Source organism: Perca flavescens, chromosome 19 (genome assembly GCF_004354835.1).
Source record: "Perca flavescens isolate YP-PL-M2 chromosome 19, PFLA_1.0, whole genome shotgun sequence".
Taxonomy (NCBI): Eukaryota; Metazoa; Chordata; class Actinopteri; order Perciformes; family Percidae; genus Perca; species Perca flavescens.
In genome coordinates this window covers 5,681,510-5,700,657 of record NC_041349.1, presented here as the reverse complement: position 1 = coordinate 5,700,657, position 19,148 = coordinate 5,681,510, and the positions used below count along the sequence as shown (strand labels likewise).

Sequence of the window (19,148 nt, the reverse complement as noted above, 5' to 3'; positions counted from 1 at the left end):
GGTCTAATTTGTACCAGTTTAGGGGTCTTTGAAGTGAAATGGTTTGGGAACCACTGGCTTATCAGATAATTGTTTCATGTTCTTTGACACAAAATAGTTTTTTCTGCAAAACATTTTGGCTGGAGTCTGAGAAATGCATACTTCCTTTTCCCTGTGACTGCGGTCCCTTCTGCACCCTGGAAGCCATTTTTAGGGTTATATCTTCAGACAACTCCAAGAGCCAAGACATTTGGTTGGGGCGCAGACAAAACCATGTACAACAGATCCAAATGCCTGAAAGACACAAACAGATGTCAGAGCTTTCATTTCTGACCCTTGAAAATGGAAAAAAATTTAAACGAGTGGTTTTCGTGGGTTCTGGCAGTCCCCCAAAGTATGTATCCCCCCCTCCCTCAGAGACACAGCTATACTAAACCGGCCAGGGAGGAATCAGGGACTGTCTCGTCATATTTATAAAGTGTTCAACTTAAAGTAATTTCCTGTTATTATGAATATGACGGAATATATAATGATGCTTTCATTTCAGTTGTGTTTCTGACTGATATTCAGATCTTTTTGTTTTTATTTCACAATGGCTTTGGCTAAATGTAAACTGTTCCCGTGCCAATAAAGCAACTTTGAATTGAATTTGAGTAACATGTGCATCTGTAGCCACTCGAGACTCTGACGTCAGCGCTTTCCCATCAACACAGTTGCGGTTTGTCCCAGTCCACCTGAACGCACCTGACAACAGGTAGACCGGCAGGCGTTCATTGATTCGGTCATTCCATCATGGTTCTTCTCTCGCTGTTCTACGTCTTGTTGACGGTCCCTGTTTTGGATTTCTCTGGCGGTGAGTTGTTTCTGTGAAAAAGGATTCTGTGTGTGTGATTGTTAAGATGAGTTAAGCTTTTACTAATCACCTGTTTTCCGGTTGAACGAGCGACCCTGTTAACTGCGTCACTGCCCACCGTAACACCTGAGCTACCAGCATGACGCAAAGTTTTCCCATTCCGGCGCTCTGTTAGAAAGGAAAATAGAGAAGAAGCATGAAACGTTTACAAGCAGAATATCTAACCTGCCAGTTAAACGTCCACGTGGGTCTCTAAATCGGAGAAAATAATTCTTTCAAGTGGGTGGAAAGTGGAAGATGTTAAGCTTACAGGCGGACGTGTATGAAGAACCGATCCACTCATTAATGCGTGTGTGATATAGGCCTAGCCTTCATATTTTTTTCCTTTAGAAACATTTGTAGTGTTTTAGACTAAAATAGCCTTTAAAGAAAAGGGTCGACTGATATGGGTTTTTCTGTGGCCAATGCCGATCTTTAGAAATCAGGGTCAGCCGATGGCCGAGAAAACTTCGGTAAAGTTAGACAGAAATTGGCAGATTCGCAAGATTCGCGGGTTCGCGGTTCAATAAATCATAAGCGAAACGTGTTACTTACACAATAGGCAGCTCTATCTAACCGTAGGAAGGTAGACAACAAGCTACAACCCGGTTTTTATCCGAAAGTACCGTCTACATATGTGGATAAATCCAATGCATCCCTGTGAGCGTTCAGCTTTCAGCCGAGCGTCTAGGGACCGTCTACAAAGTGCAAAACCGAAAGTGGATACAAAGAGAAAAATTCAACAGCTTCACTGTCATTGAGTCTAGCTCTTCCAAAATCACTCCACACATCTATGGCCTCCCTCTGAACACACTACACCCACTAAGTTTTGAAAATCGGACTCAGCCTATTTATAATGAATTTCTATTGTGAAATATGTCAATACCGTCGATGCTATTGAGCCTAGCTCTTCCAAAATCACTCCACACATCTATGGCCTCCCTCTGAACACACTACACCCACTAAGTTTTGAAAATCTGACTCAGCCTATTTATAATGAATTTGTATTGTGAAATATGTCAATACCGTCGATGCTATTGCGCCTAGCTCTTCCAAAATCACTCCACACATCTATGGCCTCTCTCTGAACATACTACACCCTCTAAGCTTTGAAAATCTGACTCCGTCTATTTTTAATATATTTTTATTTGGAGAAATTTCAATACCGTCAATGCTATTGAGTCTAGCTCTTCCAAAATCACTCCACACATCTATGGCCTCCCTCTGAACACACTACACCCACTAAGTTTTGAAAATCTGACTCAGCCTATTTATAATGAATTTTTATTGTGAAATATGTCAATACCGTCGATGCTATTGCGCCTAGCTCTTCCAAAATCACTCCACACATCTATGGCCTCTCTCTGAACATACTACACCCTCTAAGTTTTGAAAATCTGACTCAGCCTATTTATAATGAATTTGTATTGTGAAATATGTCAATACCGTCAATGCTATTGAGTCTAGCTCTTCCAAAATCACTCCACACATCTATGGCCTCCCTCGGAACATACTACACCTGCCACCTTTTGAGAATCTGGCTCAGCCTATTTTTTATGAATTTTTATATGGGATAACATCCAATAGCGTCACCGTTAGTGAGCCTAGTGCTTCCAAATTTACTCCACACATCTGAGGGCTCCCTACCAACGTACTACACCTTCTTATGTTGGTATAGAAGGCTCTGTCTATTTTTAAAGAATTTCTATTGGTGATAACATCCAATAGCTTTACTGTTATTCAGCCTAGTGCTTCCACATTCACTCCACACATCTGGGAGCTCCCTACCAACATACCACACCTTCTTATGTTGGTATAGCTGGCTCTGTCTATTTTTAAATAATTTTTATTGTAGAAAAATGCAATAGCTTTACTGTTATTGCGCCTAGTGCTTCCAAATTTACTTCACACATCTGGGGACTCCTTACCAACATACTACACCTTCTTATGTTGGAAAAGTAGGCTCAGTCTATTTTATTTTTTTTTTTTTTTTTTTTGTGGATAACATCCAATAGCTTCACAGTTATTGAGCCTATAGCTTCCCAATTTACTCCACACATATGGGGGCTTCTTACCAACATACTACACCTTCTTATGTTGGGAAAGCTGGCTCTGGATATTTTTAAAGACTTTTTATTGGGGATAACATCCAATAGCTTCACTGTTACTGAGCCTAGTGCTTCCAAATTTACTCCACACATCTGGGGCCTCCCAAACAACATAATACACCTTCTTATGTTGGGAAAGCAGGCTCTGCCTTAATTCAATACAGTCAATGTTATTGAGCCTAGCTCTTCCAAAATCACTCCACACATCTATGGCCTCCCTCTGAACACACTACACCCACTAAGTTTTGAAAATCTGGATCAGCCTATTTATAAATATATTTTTATTGGGGAAAAATTCAATACCATCAATGTTATTGAGTCTAGCTCTTGAGCCTAGTGCTTCAAATTTAGTCCACACATCTAGGGTCTCCCTATCAACATACTACACCTGCTAATTTTTGAATAGCTGGCCCAGGCTATTTTTTATGTATTTGTATTGTGAAAAAATTCAATACCATCAATGTTATTGAGTCTAGCTCTTCCAAAATCACTCCAACCATGTAGTGTCTCCCTCTGAACATACTACACCTGCCACTTTTTGAGAATCAGGCTCAGCCTATTTTTTATGAATTTCTATTGTGAAAGAAAATTCAATAGCTTCACTCTTATTGATTCTAGTGCTTCCCAAATCACTCCACACATACAAAGCCCCCTGCTGTTGTACTACAGCACTTACTTTTAAAAAATAGGCACAGCAGGTGTAGTATGTTGATAGGGAGACCCTAGATATGTGGAGTAAATTTGGAAGCACTAGGATCAATAACAGTGAAGCCATTACATTTTTCCCCAATTAAAATATTGTAAAAGATTAGTCGGTGTAGTATGTTCAGAGGGAGGCCATAGATGTGTGGAGTGATTTTGGAAGAGCTAGGCTCAATAACAGTGAAGCTGTTGAATTTTATCTTTGTATCCACTTTTGGTTTTGCACTTTGCAGAAGGTCCCTAGACGCTCGGCTGAAAGCATAACGCTCACAGGGATGCATTGTATTCATCCACATAAGTAGACGGTTCATTCGGATGAAAACCGGGTTGTAGCTTGTTGTCTGCCTTCCTACGGTTAGATAGAGCTGCCTATTGTGTAAGTAACACGTTTCATCTAAAATGTATTGAACCGCAAACCCACGAATCTTGCGAATCTGCCAATTTCTGTCTAACTTTACCGAAGTGCCGAGAAATGCTGGTGATTTATATTTGGCCGATATTTGCTTGTTTTTGAACCTCTATTTGAAAGATAAAATGTGAAACCAATAATTACTTAAGAGACACAAAAATTCTCAACAAGAACAGTTATTGAACACTTCACCAATCTGCACTTGTATACTTACATTAAAAAGGTATAATGTAAACACATATATTGTATAAATAATGTATGAAAAATATATTAAACAAACGAAACAGGTAAGAAGAAAATAACTTTGTCAAATAAAATGTTCAATGAAAAAATAAAGTTTAGTGCCCTTAGCGGCATTTATCAAACTGAGAACACAAATCTGCAAACTTTCATAAATAAAATAAATTAACGTTAACAAAAGCAATGCTGCACACAGTAGCAACCAGCCGCATTTCTTTGTTTTAGGTCTGAAGAAAAAACACGAACACAAAAAATCGTAGTGGATCTTCACCTCTGCTCTGAATATATATATATATATATATATATATATATATATATATATATATATATATATATATATATATAAAAAAAGGAATCAGCCAATTAATCGGTCGACCTCTACTTTAAAGTCTATATTCATAAACTTCCTTTACTCCTCTTTCCTCGAGGCTCTTCCTCCACTCCTCGGCTCGAATCGCCTGTGGGCGGGACTAAGACCGCGAGGAGGGGAATGGAGGAGAGGAATCGGGAATGCACAAACTGGGAATTGGGAATCTATTTTGGTTATCATGCAGTCAGGTCGGCGGTACTATGTGCCGATACGAAAAACTAAACGCTATGCCAACTCATTCATTCCTTCTGCTATAAGACTGTTGAATGAATACACATAACTACAACAAAACTGGTTCTTGCACCCCACTGCTCTGTTCCGTGTGTGTGTGAGAGTGAGAGAGTGTGATGATTGGGTCATGTGTTATTGTGTGGATGTTATGCTGCAGTACTTATTTATTGTTTATTTTTAACATTATATACATTGTATGCTAATACAAATGCGGACTGGCCTTGCCATTAGATAGATAGGTAGACTACTACGGCATTCTGTGGTCTGCTAATTCTGCATAACAGGCAATCAAAAACACAATAGTTTATTAATCAAGTAAGAAGACGTGTAATAAGCAGGATAAAGAAGAGCGAGTCTGTCTTTATAGCGAATACAACCCCTTCCTACGTTATCCCTTATCGTTTGGTAAAATGAACTTCATGTCCAAACCAATTCGGACATTTACACCTTCTGACATCTGGACGACTCCCACTGACAGAGTCTCTGTAAGAACTGTCTGCTTTCTGCTTCTTCTTGATCAGACACAAAGAATATCACAGCAAAGCCTGGAGGGGACGTCCATCTTCCCTGTCAGGGACCCAGAGGTGCTGACATCAAAGCGATAGTGTGGATCAGAACTGACTTGGGGTCAGACAAATATGTATTTTTCTTTAGAGGAATCCACCTAAATGGGATCTACCAGCTCCCCTCATATCGTGATCGAGTGAACCTGAGTGATCCGGAGATGAAGGATGGAGATGTTTCTGTTGTTCTCGAGAACGTCAGCGCCAACGACACCGGGACATATGAGTGTCTAGTCGGAATCGGGGAGGGAGAAGAACCTCAACTCTACAGCACCATCCACCTGAAGGTTGAAGGTGAGTTTGTAAAATGCAGGTTAGTTTGTAGAGTTGAGATTTTGTGATTTCTTACAACTGTTTTCTGCTCTGCAGATCCCGCAGCTGAAGACAAGGAAGGATATCACAGACTCGTAGTCGGTCTGTCAGTGGCAGGTGCCCTGCTTATTTCTATTTGTTTTATAAATTGTTGTATCATTTTGAAAAAACAGAGTCATTCATACAAGGTTCCGGTTGAAAGTCCAGAGGAGCTTGCTGATCCTTTTACCTCTGATGTTAGTTCATTTCACATTACATGGTGTAATTACATTATACATAACGCTAAAATTTATTTTCCAGCTGCTTTCCAGCAATGTGACTCATCCTGTAGTCCAGTCTTTCAAAACACAACACACACACATGAGTCGGTCTCTGTGTGACGGAGAGTTTCTCCTGCGTGTCTCTACGACGTGCAACTACAGACAGCCAATCACAGACGTTATTGACGCTGCTGAGATTCACCCCTTAAAGTATTAAAACTTGGTATTGAATGACGAGGCCATTTTTCGATACTTGATAAGGAGCCAATTCACTCTGTGCCTAGTAGTAGTAGTAGTAGTAGTAGTAGTAGTAGTAGTAGTAGTAGTAGTAGTAGTAGTAGTTTCAGCAGACTCACAGGTTGACCCCCTCCACATAGACGGCTGATAGAATTACTGATGTTTGACAAATAGAGACGTCATCCCTCCAACACGATCGCAGCACTTTACTATGTTATTACAAGGGTCTTTGCCGAACGTGGAAGACAATATCACAGGCTCTTCCGTTTTAGTTTTTGTGAAGGATGTTACAGAGAAGCCATATGTGTGTGATGTGTTTTCTAAATCAACTCATTGAGACTCTTGAATGTGTGTTTACATAGTTTTTTCTAATTGATTTTTAAAAATATATTTTGTCCCTTTTCAATGTAAAGCATTTTAAGTTCATGTGTTATGAAGGAGTTTTATAAATTAAAGTGCCTTTGCAATAAAAGAAAGTCCAATGTCTCTCTCATGTCTGAAATTGTCTCTCTGATGTCCGTGTTCAGTAACTAACCCATTATAACCATTTGATGTAACATGGTATGGTGCAAAGGTCTTTATTGATGTAAAGGGAATGATTATTCTCCTGTATTGTTTCAAACTTTCTCCAGATTCAAATCATCACAAATGTTTTCTGGAAGTTTTATTTTTTTTTTTCTCTCAGAATCATGTTCATCTCAGCAACAAATATTACAGAATGAGAACTTGTTAAAGCCAAAAGTTCAAAAGTTTAAATCTACATAAAAGATGTAAAATCACATCTTTATTTTTTACACTCCTGTTGTGTTTCTTTAACCCCCCCACCCTCGGTTTTAACATTTTTGAAGCTTTTTTCAACACTTTTGTTTTTTTGTTTTTTTTTCAAATGCTAAAGAACTGAATAAAACACCCAAATTCAATGAAAGTAGTGAACTGATCATTTATTTTACTTGTGAAGAGTAATAGTTGTAGGGAACCATCCACATTATTATTGTTTTTGACAATGTGTTTGAAAGAAACCTAAATTTCTGATATAGAAACTTTTTAAAAATGGGTCAACTTTGACCCGAGGACAACAGGAGTGATAAATGTCCTTGATTTGATCTTGATTTTTTTATCATTTACTTTGATGAATGTCCTTGATTCCACATCACTGTTGTAGTGACTCCCATGTCCTAGTCTCTATCCCAGTCATTGTATTTGACACTTTTTTACTGTTGTGTTCTAAGATATTACTGTGTATTAATTTAGTGTAATCTGGGCAGCAGTTGTTCCTCTGAGAGCTGAAGACAGGTTGATGATGTAACATCCAGAGAGAGGAGAGGAGAGGAGAGGAGAGGAGAGAAGAGGAGAGGAGAGGAGAGGAGAGGAGAGGAGAGGAGAGGAGAGGAGAGCTGTTCTCTGACTGTCTGTCCTGTCTGATCAGTGAGCAGCAGGTGGCGCTCAAACACCACCACTCAACATCCACCTTCACCTCCTGCTTCTGGGCCTCTTCCTTTTTACTTTGACCCAACTCAATCAGAGACATTATACAGTTGATCTATCCACTAATAAATCTCATCCACACTTACATTAACCCTTGTTGTCTTACCGCCGACTATTATCCCCCTGGGTCAAAAATGAACACTTTTGTTTACGTATTTAGTCATTTTTTTCTCGACATTTTTTGGTGCTTTGATTTATTGTAGTTTCGTTATAATAAAACATCAGATTTTATAAACTACTTGTGTTTTGTGTGCAGGAATCTTAATGTGTAAAGTAACTAAAGTAACTAGTAACTAAAGCTGTAACAGATGAATGTAGCGGAGTAACTAAAGTAACTAGTAACTAAAGCTGTAACAGATGAATGTAGCGGAGTAACTAAAGTAACTAGTAACTAAAGCTGTAACAGATGAATGTAGCGGAGTAACTAAAGTAACTAGTAACTAAAGCTGTAACAGATGAATGTAGCGGAGTAACTAAAGTAACTAGTAACTAAAGCTGTAACAGATGAATGTAGTGGAGTAACTAAAGTAACTAGTAACTAAAGCTGTAACAGAGGAATGTAGTGGAGTAACTAAAGTAACTAGTAACTAAAGCTGTAACAGATGAATGTAGCAGAGTAACTAAATTAACTAGTAACTAAAGCTGGAACAGATGAATGTAGCGGAGTAACTAAAGTAACTAGTAACTAAAGCTGTAACAGATGAATGTAGAGGAGTAACTAAAGTAACTAGTAACTAAAGCTGTAACAGATGAATGTAGTGGAGTAAAAAGTACAATATTTCTCTCTGAAAAGTAGCGGAGTAGAAGTAGAAAGTGGCATGTAAAGAAAAGACTCAAGTAAAGTACAAGTACCTCAACATTTGAACTGAAGTACAGTACTGGAGTGAATGTACTTAGTTACATTGCACCACTAAACATCCAGCATCAAGTCCAAGCACCCTGAATTAAAACACTGTAAAATTTGTTTTCTTTGGATCAGAGATTATTAATAAATGTGCAATTTGTGCAATAACCTATTAGTGACATGTGCAATATCTGTCTTATGTGTTCCAGCCACTTGATCACTGCTGCTACCATTCACACTGTACTTTACTTATGTCTGTAGTGGCTTAAAATCTTTCCAGAGCCACTTACCAAGATAGCTGTATGATTTCGAAGTCCGAAACCAAAATTAATTTTTAAGTCCATTTATTTCCATTTCAGGTACAGAGATGCAAAATAACTGTCAGTGCCAGTAGTTGATCTGGTATAGCTAACAACAAAAATAATCGGGGGAGTAAACAACCAAAATATGTATCTAAATAATGATACCACTCTTAATGGAGGTAGGCTGTCTCATACTAATAGAGCAAAGGTTCATACTGAATATCCATATTTATTCTGTTTTTTCTTATATCTCTATCATTCTTACTACTATTATAATGTTAATGTATTTTAGCGGGTATACTGTACTACAGTGTTTTTCAACCTTTTTTGAGCCACTGCACATTTTTACATAAAAAAATCCCGCGGCACACCACCAACCAAAAATGTTACAAAATGACACATTGTAGCCTAATAAGATCAGAATCTGCGTTTCTACTTTTTAAAAATGTATCCATCGCTTTTGCGGGCTTACATCGATGATCTCGGCCCTACTGCTTACATCCTGTCACTAACAAGGTCATTATTGCACCATACTGCCACCAACTGACATAGAATAGTTTTTCATTTCTCTGCCAGTCATCATATTGCAGGCACAGATGCGCAACAATGGCAAATAATTTGCAGTAACTCAATAAAATCTTTTGGACCAATTAAGTAAAATCAGATTTCTCATGGCACACAGGACGATCTCTCACGGCACACTAGTGTGCCGCGGCACAGTGGTTGAAAATCACTGCTGTACTATATAAATATATGGACCAGAATGGACATATCAAAGTGACCAGGGACATTTTGAGCGTCAAAGACTTAATTTCCTGCATTCTGCACCAATTTACGGTGGAAATACCTTTATCTATCCAATGTAAAGGAAAACAGGGTAAGGTGGGACATGTCTTCACCTGCTTGTAATGCCTACTTAATCTGTATTTATTTAACCTATTGTATTTTGTATTTTTGTAATGTATTGAATGTGAAACTGTATGTTGTCTTGCAAATTTATGCTTTTCTTGGCCAGGTCGCCGATGCAAATGAGAACGTGTTCTCAACGGTCTACCTGGTTAAATACAGTTAAATTTAAAAAACTGTTTAGATTTGTAACTGCCAGAAACAGTGGAACATGTCTTTATGATATGTAGGACATTTAATAGGGAAAGGGTTTTTATGAAAAGGAAAATAGAGGGCAGTGGGGAAAGTTTTATCCAATCATAGAGTAATAAAGTATATGCTTGCATTTTTAAAGAACACTGGACTCATTGACAGAATGTAGTTTGGTTTTTTTTGTTTGTTTGTTTGTTTATTTTTTGTAGCTTGCAGGCTACAGTATTCTCAAGGAGGTAAGCCATAGTGATGATCATGCACAATTTATCTGCAGGGTGGTGGTAGTGCGCTAAGTTAGTCCGCCGTTAAACAAGCAACTGAAGAAGAAGAAGAATTATAATTTTTTTTGAGTTTCCGGTCGATTCGTTCATTCATTCCACCATGGTTCCTCTCGCGCTGTTCTTCGTTCTGTTGACGGTCCCTGTTTTGGATTTCTCTGGTGGTGAGTTGTGATTGTTTGTGAGTTAAGCTTTTACTAATCACCTGTTTTTCCGGTTGAACGATACACAATCAACGAGGCAAATGTTATTAACGTTCTCTATAACGGGAACATAGCAGAGCTGCTATCGGCAGTGTGTTGAAAGTTTTCAGAAACTTACGGTGTTCCGGTTTAACGAGAGGCCATGTTAACTGGCGACCGTCAGCCAAATGCGTCTGCTGTTGTCGTAGTGACGACAGCTGTTGAAAACGGGAAGAGAATACGTAGCTGTCCGCGTGAATGCCTTTCAATTAAGTGGTCATTAAAATGTTAAAACAACGACGTTTACGTTACCCCTCTGACTTGTCTTTGCAGTGTTGTTGTCTGAGCAGGGGCGGATTAAGGTGGTCAGGGGCCCCTAAGCTGCTCTTTGTGTGAGGCCCCCCCCTTAATAATTGTGCTTTACTGGAAAAATGTATTTAGTGCCATACATGGTCCACATGCAAATAATAATAATAATAATAATTTTAACTGACACACACACACACACACACACACACACACACACACACACACACACCAACTACCACCACACCACGTAGGTAAAATGAGAAAACTACATCATAAAACTAACATCAACAGAGATGTAAGTGGAAAGAATACCAGATATTATCCTCTGCCACCACAGCACCAAAACAATTACAATGGAAATGTAACCAAACAGCAAAGCAGCAGAATTCCCTGGATTCACAGTTCAACAGCAAGCTGGTAATCACTTTTATCTTTATAAACCAACAGGTAGGCTACAGCATCTGCAGCAGTGCAGAACACCTGGTTTTACTGAGGCAAAATCACAACATCACTACCAGTGGTGGAAGAAGTATTCAGATCTTTTACTTCAGTAAAAGTACTAATACCATACTGTCCTGCATTGAAAATGTTACTTAAGTAAAAGTATGTAAGTATCATCAGGAAAATGTACTTGAAATATTAGTTTATATTAAGTACTGAATGTCGAAAAATCCTCATATTTTTTAAACAAACCAAACAGTACTGTCAATCAACAAGTGTTTAATGGTCTATTCATCTCAGCTGACTTGTAGCCGTTATATTGTTGGCTAGTTTAGTTTAGAATCAAACATCACATTTTATAAATTACATGTGTTTTGTGTGCAGAAATCTTAATGTGTAAAGTAACTAGTAACTAAAGCTGTAACAGATGAATGTAGTGGAGTAACTAAAGTAACTAGTAACTAAAGCTGGAACAGATGAATGTAGCGGAGTAACTAAAGTAACTAGTAACTAAATCTGTAACAGATGAATGTAGTGGAGTAACTAACGTAACTAGTAACTAAAGCTGTAACAGATCAATGTAGTGGAGTAACTAACGTAACTAGTAACTAAAGCTGTACCAGATCAATGTAGTGGAGTAAAAAGTACAATATTTCTCTCTGAAATGTAGCGGAGTAGAAGTAGAAAGTGGCATGAAAAGAAAAGACTCAAGTACCTCAACATTTGGACTCGAGTACAGTACTAGAGTACATGTACTTAGTTACTGAGACACAAACCACTGTGCAATACACTAAACTGTGAATAAAATAAAAATAAAAAAACAGCAACAGCAGCACATAACACTGTTATTAACAACAATAATGAAACAGCAGCACAACATGTAGGCTACATATTGTTGCATAATCATCACGCCTTTAGAATTTTTTTTTAGAATTCACATGCAGGATCCGAGCTATAGGTAGCAGCAGGGACGGACTGGGACCAAAAATTGGCCCTGGCATTTTGGCCCAGACCGGCACACCACAGAAGATCACAAATACCCCCCGTCTTTGCTCTCCCCTGAATGTGTATAGCAACTCCTACTCCTTAAAACTATTAACGCCATGTAAGGGGTAAGCAAGAATCATTGAGAGTTGACACATTAAATACAAAAAAGTGCCATTTATTAATATAATAAAACGGTATACTCCTCATGAATCATAAAACAAAATATATATATATATATATATATATATATATTATCATTTAACGACTGAAGAGGCCCTGTGCTTTAATTTCAAGAGGTCTATCATGAGTTTTTGTCTGCCAATGCAGATAGAAAAGCTACAATTCTCATTAAGAAAGCTTGCATGATGTGCAACGTTTATCTTGGCTACTTTAAGGACACAAATGCACAAGCACAAGCTTAAGGTTTGATGAACCTTAAGGTGGTGTTTTGCTTATTATTAAGATGTAGGCTACTTTGTTGAATGAAAGGCAGTCTAATATAGCCTATTAATAATAAAACGGTGAGAAAATGATCAGTCAAGACTCAGATACCCACGCACGTAGCCAAACTAATGCAATGATACAGTATAGCATGCCTATTTCTTTTATTGTTGTAGTGTTATCATCAACAGTTTGTCCACCACTCAGTTTTATCAAGGGGTTAAGTGTTTTAAGGGGAGTTGTGTTTACCGCAGGTTGTAGCCTCACTCCCTCATCTCTGTCCCTCTCCTCCTGAGTCTCCTCCTCACTGCGCATGTCACTGTAGCCGACACCAGCACCACTATCATCGGCCACGGGAGCTGATGAAGGTCCTGCTACTGGCCAAAACATGTCTGTCCATTTGACACATTTGGCATAGTTCTTTTTCTCACGCAGCTTCTCAGCACCTCCTTTGCGTTTCTTCTCCATGATCTCTATCACTGTTCTAGCCTGGCAGATGCACACCCGAAACTGCATGCAGGCAGAAATCCCAAAGAGGGTGCTGTTTAAAGATATGCTGTCCTCTTCATTGTCTTGGTTAACCTTATCCTCACCTAGCGCCACTTCACAGCTAGCTGCTGCTGTAGCGGCATATTCATCGCTTTGGACTGTTGTTCTTCATGTCTGTATCCCCAACAGTAGTCGTAAAAAAAGTTTGTCATCTTTGGCAGCGTTGCCAAATACTTATCGGCGTCTTTTTTTCTTTTTTTAGACTCATCTTGCTTCGTCTCTGTTTGTGTACTTCCCAGCTCTCCTGTCACTGTGTTTATCTTTCGCGCCGCGCACCGTTATGGACTAGTCCATTTCAATTTGAAAGTAGGGGGTGTATGGAAAAAAATAGTCTATGTGATATTTTTGACTAAAGTGTTTTTTGGCCAGCCCAGAGTCAATTGAAAAAACAATGGGCCAATTAAAAAATAAATGTTTCTTATGGGCCAATTAGGGTCTTTTTTTTCGCGCTGAAGTAAATTCAAAATAATAATAAATTGTCTGGCTAATCCGGGGCCCCTGCACACGTGGGGCCCCTAGGCTGCAGCCTAACAAGCCTGTGCATTAATCCGCGACTGTGTATGAGGAAACTTGTCAGGTCGCGGTTTGAATGTAGCTTGCTGTTAAGGAAAACAGGAAGACAGCGTTGCTCTTCCTGTTAATGTCTATAATACGTTTTATTGAATAGACCCATTAGTCTTCAGATACGACGCGGAAGTTGGCATTCAGATCTTGTTTAAGTAAACACATGTCACGCATGGATGTATTAAGAGAATGATGTCACGTTGAAAACTATGTAGCCCTTTTAAAAGTAAAAAATAAATTAATAAAAAACTTGGATTCAAACTCGTATCATTGTGGGGAAAAACAAAAACAATTCAGCCGTCTAACGCACTGCGCCACCACATTGCATTGTTGATTGATGGGCATGGCATAATATGAACTCAAACGTCACACAGAGTCTCTTAAAATTAGGAGGTAGCCAGATCAAGTTGTGACCATAACCACACTGCATGCAAATAACTGACAAGCTGCTCTTGCTCAGAAATTGTCTTTGTTTTGTTTGATTCCCACACAAGCAGAAACAGCAACGCTGTCTTCCTGTTTTCATAGTTTCTTTTTTATTTAAACGTCTTTTTAAAAGATCCATGTGGGCGGCTGCAAAAAGGAATTGTATTTATTTTAATATTTTGAATTAAGATGTATTATATATTTAAAGCATTTATTAACATAAAATCAAAAGGCGGGTTTTCTTAGACAAAAAGCGTTGTGTAATGTGTAGGGCAGTAAGCGGAGTTCAGCAGATGTGTTTTGACATGGGTAGGTGAAAAGGTCAAGCTGCATCATTGTGTGTGTGTGTGTGTGTGTGTGTGCGTGCATTAAATACAACAAATAAGAATGTAAGACCCCCATACATTCTTTGACTCCTCTCTCCTCAACGCTCTTCCTCCACTCCTCCCTCCTCCAGGCTCTTCCTCCACTCCTCCCTCCTCCAGGCTCTTCCTCCACTCCTCTCTCCTCCAGGCTCTTCCTCCACTCCTTTCTCCTCCAGGCTCTTCCTCCACTCCTCTCTCCTCAACGCTCTTCCTCCACTCCTCTCTCCTCAACGCTCTTCCTCCACTCCTCTCTCCTCAACGCTCTTCCTCCTCCTCCTCTCTCCTCCAGGCTCTTCCTCCCTCCCTCTCCTCCAGGCTCTTCCTCCCTCCTCTCTCCTCCAGGCTCTTCCTCCACTCCTTTCTCCTCCAGGCTCTTCCTCCACTCCTCTCTCCTCAACGCTCTTCCTCCACTCCTCCAGGCTCTTCCTCCACTCCTCTCTCCTCAACGCTCTTCCTCCACTCCTCTCTCCTCAACGCTCTTCCTCCACTCCTCTCTCCTCCAGGCTCTTCCTCCACTCCTCTCTCCTCCAGGCTCTTCCTCCACTCCTCTCTCCTCCAGGCTCTTCCTCCACTCCTTTCTCCTCCAGGCCCTTCCTCCACTCCTCTCTCCTCCAGGCTCTTCCTCCACTCCTTTCTCCTCCAGGCTCTTCCTCCACTCCTCTCTCCTCAACGCTCTTCCTCCACTCCTCTCTCCTCAACGCTCTTCCTCCACTCCTCTCTCCTCCAGGCTCTTCCTCCACTCCTCTCTCCTCCAGGCTCTTCCTCCACTCCTCTCTCCTCCAGGCTCTTCCTCCACTCCTCTCTCCTCCAGGCTCTTCCTCCACTCCTTTCTCCTCCAGGCTCTTCCTCCACTCCTCTCTCCTCAACGCTCTTCCTCCACTCCTCTCTCCTCAACGCTCTTCCTCCACTCCTCTCTCCTCAACGCTCTTCCTCCCCTCCTCTCTCCTCCAGGCTCTTCCTCCACTCCTCTCTCCTCCAGGCTCTTCCTCCACTCCTCTCTCCTCCAGGCTCTTCCTCCACTCCTCTCTCCTCAACGCTCTTCCTCCACTCCTCTCTCCTCAACGCTCTTCCTCCACTCCTCTCTCCTCAACGCTCTTCCTCCACTCCTCTCTCCTCCAGGCTCTTCCTCCACTCCTCTCTCCTCCAGGCTCTTCCTCCACTCCTCTCTCCTCCAGGCTCTTCCTCCACTCCTCTCTCCTCCAGGCTCTTCCTCCACTCCTTTCTCCTCCAGGCTCTTCCTCCACTCCTCTCTCCTCCAGGCTCTTCCTCCACTCCTTTCTCCTCAACGCTCTTCCTCCACTCCTCTCTCAACGCTCTTCCTCCACTCCTTGGCTCGAATATCCTGTGGCCGGGACTAAGACCTGAGGAGGGGAATCGGGAATGCACAAACTTGGAATTGGGAAAGGTGGAAGCTGGAGCAGGCGGCTGTGTCGCTCCACCTGTTTTCATTCCTGTCTGAGAAATACAGCAAAAAAAGTGCAGTCGTGTCCTTTGTGCTGTCAAAAAAAACAGCACATGAATTATAAAAACAAATTTAAAATACCAAATGCGGACTGGCCTTGCCCTTAAAATGTCGAAAAGTTACCTGCAGTGCAAATTAGCTGTTGTTAGAAATTATTACAAGGATTGTTACACTACTTCGGCATTCTGTGGTCTGCTGATTCTGCATAACAGGCAATCAAAAACACAATCATTTATTAATCAAGTAAGGAGACGTGTAATAAGCAGGATAAAGAAGAGCGAGCTCCTCTTTATAGCGAATACAACCCCTTCCTACGTTATCCCTTATCGCTTGGTAAAATGAACTTCATGCCCAAACCAATGTGGACATTTATACCTTCTGACATCTGGACGACTCCCACTGACAGAGTTTCTGTAAGAACTGTCTGCTTTGTGCTTCTTCTTGTTCAGACACAAAGAATATCACTGCAAAGCCTGAAGAGGATGTCCTTCTTCACTGTCAGGGTCCCAGAGGTGCTAAAGTGGAACTAGTAAAGTGGAGCAGAACTGACCTGGATCCAGACAAATTCTATGTCTTCTTCCTCAGAGGAAACCACACAAATGGGATCTACCAGCTCCCCTCATATCATGATCGAGTGACCCTGAGTGATCCGGAGACGAAGGAAGGAAATGTTTCTGTTGTTCTGGAGAACGTCAGCGGCAACGACACCGGGACATATGAGTGTCGAGTTGGAATCAGGGAGGGAGAAGAACCTAAAGTCTACAGCACCATCCACCTGAAGGTTGAAGGTGAGTTTGTAAAATGCAGGTTAGTTTGTAGAGTTGAGATTTTGTGATTTCTTACAACTGTTTTCTGCTCTGCAGATCCCGCAGCTGAAGACAAGGAAGGATATCACAGACTCGTAGTCGGTCTGTCAGTTGCAGGGGTCCTGATTGCTCTTTCTATTCCTTGTTTTATAATTTGTTGTATCATTTGGAAACGACGTAACAGGCTCACAAAGAGTAATTCATACAACAATGTTCCGGCTGAATGAGCTTTTGATCCTGTTGTATGTTAGTTCATTTTACATTAGATCATGTAATTACATTAAAAATTATGGTACCATTTTTCCCCGCAGCTGCTTTCCAGCAAAATGACTCATCCTGTAGTCCAGTCTTTCAAAACACAACACACACATGTGGGCCCGTCTCTGTGTGACGGAGAGTTTCTCCTGCGTGTCTCTACGACGTGCAACTACGGACAGCCAATCACAGACGTTATTAGATCTTAGTAGAAGCATGCTGTGTGCTGATTGGCTCACTGACGCTGCTGAGATTCACCCCTTAAAGTATTAAAACTTGGTATTGAATGACGAGGCCATTTTTCGATACTTGATAAGGAGCCAATTCACTCTGTGCCTAGTAGTAGTAGTACTAGTAGTAGTAGTTTCAGCAGACTCGCAGGTTGACCCCCTCCACATACACGGCCAATAGATTTACTGATGTTTGACAAATAGAGACGTCATCCCTCCAACACGATCGCAGCACTTTACTATGTTATTACAAGGGTCTTTGCAGAACATGGAAGACAATATCACAGGCTCTTCCGTACCCCCACACCAAAAAAATTTGTATAAATCCCAGTACGCTTTCCTTTAAGTTAGCTGACCTTTCTGTTAATCCAAAAACAGGAAATACTGTAGATTTAGAGCATATCTCTGTATGTTGCACGAACATTTCTGATCTAAAAATGTAAATATGGAACACAGTATATTAGCCCGTATTTTTACAGACTTTTCTAACCGTGGATGATTTATACAGGCTATTAAAAGATCCCTTTTTAATGCACTTAATGCAGTATGTGATGAAGGACCAATTCCACAGCTGTCCTACGCCAAAATGATTTTTTTAAAGTGTATCTTTAAGATCACGAGATGCCAACTTTTGAAGAATTATATCCCGTCGAAATAAATGTGTGTCAGAGTTCGGATAAATATTTTTAAATACTTAAATTATGAATGTAATGTAAAAGGATTTAGTTTTTGTTAAGGATGTTACATGGAAGCCATATGTATGTGATGTGTTTTCTAAATCGACTGATTGAGACTCTTGAATGTGTGTGTGTGTGTTTATATTGTTTTTGCTAATTGATTTAAAAAAATATATATATTTTCCCTTTTAATGTAAAGCATTTTAAGTTCATGTGTTATGAAAGGAGTTTTATAAATGAAAGTGCCTTTGCCATAAAAGAAAGTTAAATGTCTTGAATGATGTCTTCTCTGAAAGTGTCTCTCTGATGTCCCTGTTCAGTAATTAACCCATTATAACTGGGGGGAGGGGGGCTCCTCCTCCCCCATAACATTTTGAGCATCAAACACTTCATTTCCTGTATTATGGATTAATTTTTTGATGTAACATGGTATGGTGCAAAGGTCTTTATTGATGTAAAGGGAATGATTATTCTCCTGTATTGTTTAAAACTTTCTGCAGATTCAAATCATACCACGTGTTTCGGGAAGTTTTATTTTTATTTTTTCTCAGTCATGTTCATCTCGGCAACAAATATTAGAGAATGAGAACTTGTTAAAGCCAAAAGTTCCAAAGTTTAAATCTACATTAAGGACGTAAAATCACATGTTTATTTTTTAGGCTCCTGTTGTGTTTCCCCCCTGGTTTTAACATTTTTAAACCTTTTTTTCAACACTTTTTTTTTTTTCAAATGCTAAAGAACTGAATAAAACACCCAAATTCAATGAAAGTAGTGAACTGATCATTTATTTTACTTGTGAAGAGTAATAGTAGGGAACCATCCACGTTATTTAAAGTGAGGAAAATAAGTATTTGAAGACCCTGCTGTTTTGCAAGTTCTCCCACTTGGAAGTCATGGAGGGGTCTGAAATTGTCATCGTAGGTGCATGTCCACTGTGAGAGACATAATCTAAAAAAAAAAAAAAAAAAAAAAAAATCCAGAAATCACTGTATGATTTTTTAACTATTTATTTGTATGATACAGCTGCAAATAAGTATTTGAACACCTGTCTATCAGCTAGAATTCTGACCCTCAAAGACCTGTTAGTCTGCCTTTAAAATGTCCACCTCCACTCAATTTATTATCCTAAATTAGATGCACCTGT

General features: G+C 39.9%; 1 protein-coding gene across 4 annotated transcripts; it reads left to right on the top strand.

The window, feature by feature from the left end:
• The first annotated feature begins 660 nt into the window (after window positions 1–660).
• On the top strand, window positions 661–18,514 carry LOC114574098 (uncharacterized). 4 transcript variants are annotated; one of them, XM_028606419.1, is made up of 4 exons: window positions 661–832; window positions 16,486–16,824; window positions 16,900–17,134; window positions 17,327–18,514. In XM_028606419.1, exons 1-3 carry the CDS (start codon window positions 772–774, stop codon window positions 17,067–17,069), a joined length of 570 nt encoding a protein of 189 aa, XP_028462220.1. In that variant the 5' UTR covers window positions 661–771; the 3' UTR covers window positions 17,070–17,134; window positions 17,327–18,514. The 4 variants fall into 4 exon arrangements, 3 of the variants coding, with proteins under 3 accessions (XP_028462220.1, XP_028462218.1, XP_028462219.1); XM_028606418.1 differs by lacking the exon at window positions 661–832 and adding an exon at window positions 10,382–10,474; XR_003695027.1 differs by lacking the exons at window positions 16,486–16,824; window positions 16,900–17,134; window positions 17,327–18,514 and adding exons at window positions 5,586–5,788; window positions 5,864–7,033.
• Window positions 18,515–19,148: the final 634 nt, after the last annotated feature.

Bases quoted from the DNA above. Each gene is read 5' to 3' on its own strand.
- LOC114574098 (XM_028606417.1), top strand. From the start codon at position 772: ATGGTTCTTCTCTCGCTGTTCTACGTCTTGTTGACGGTCCCTGTTTTG. The intron at 833-5,452 runs GTGAGTTGTTTC...CTTCTTGATCAG, and splicing joins TGTTTTGGATTTCTCTGGCG to ACACAAAGAATATCACAGCA. The intron at 5,789-5,863 runs GTGAGTTTGTAA...TCTGCTCTGCAG, and splicing joins CATCCACCTGAAGGTTGAAG to ATCCCGCAGCTGAAGACAAG.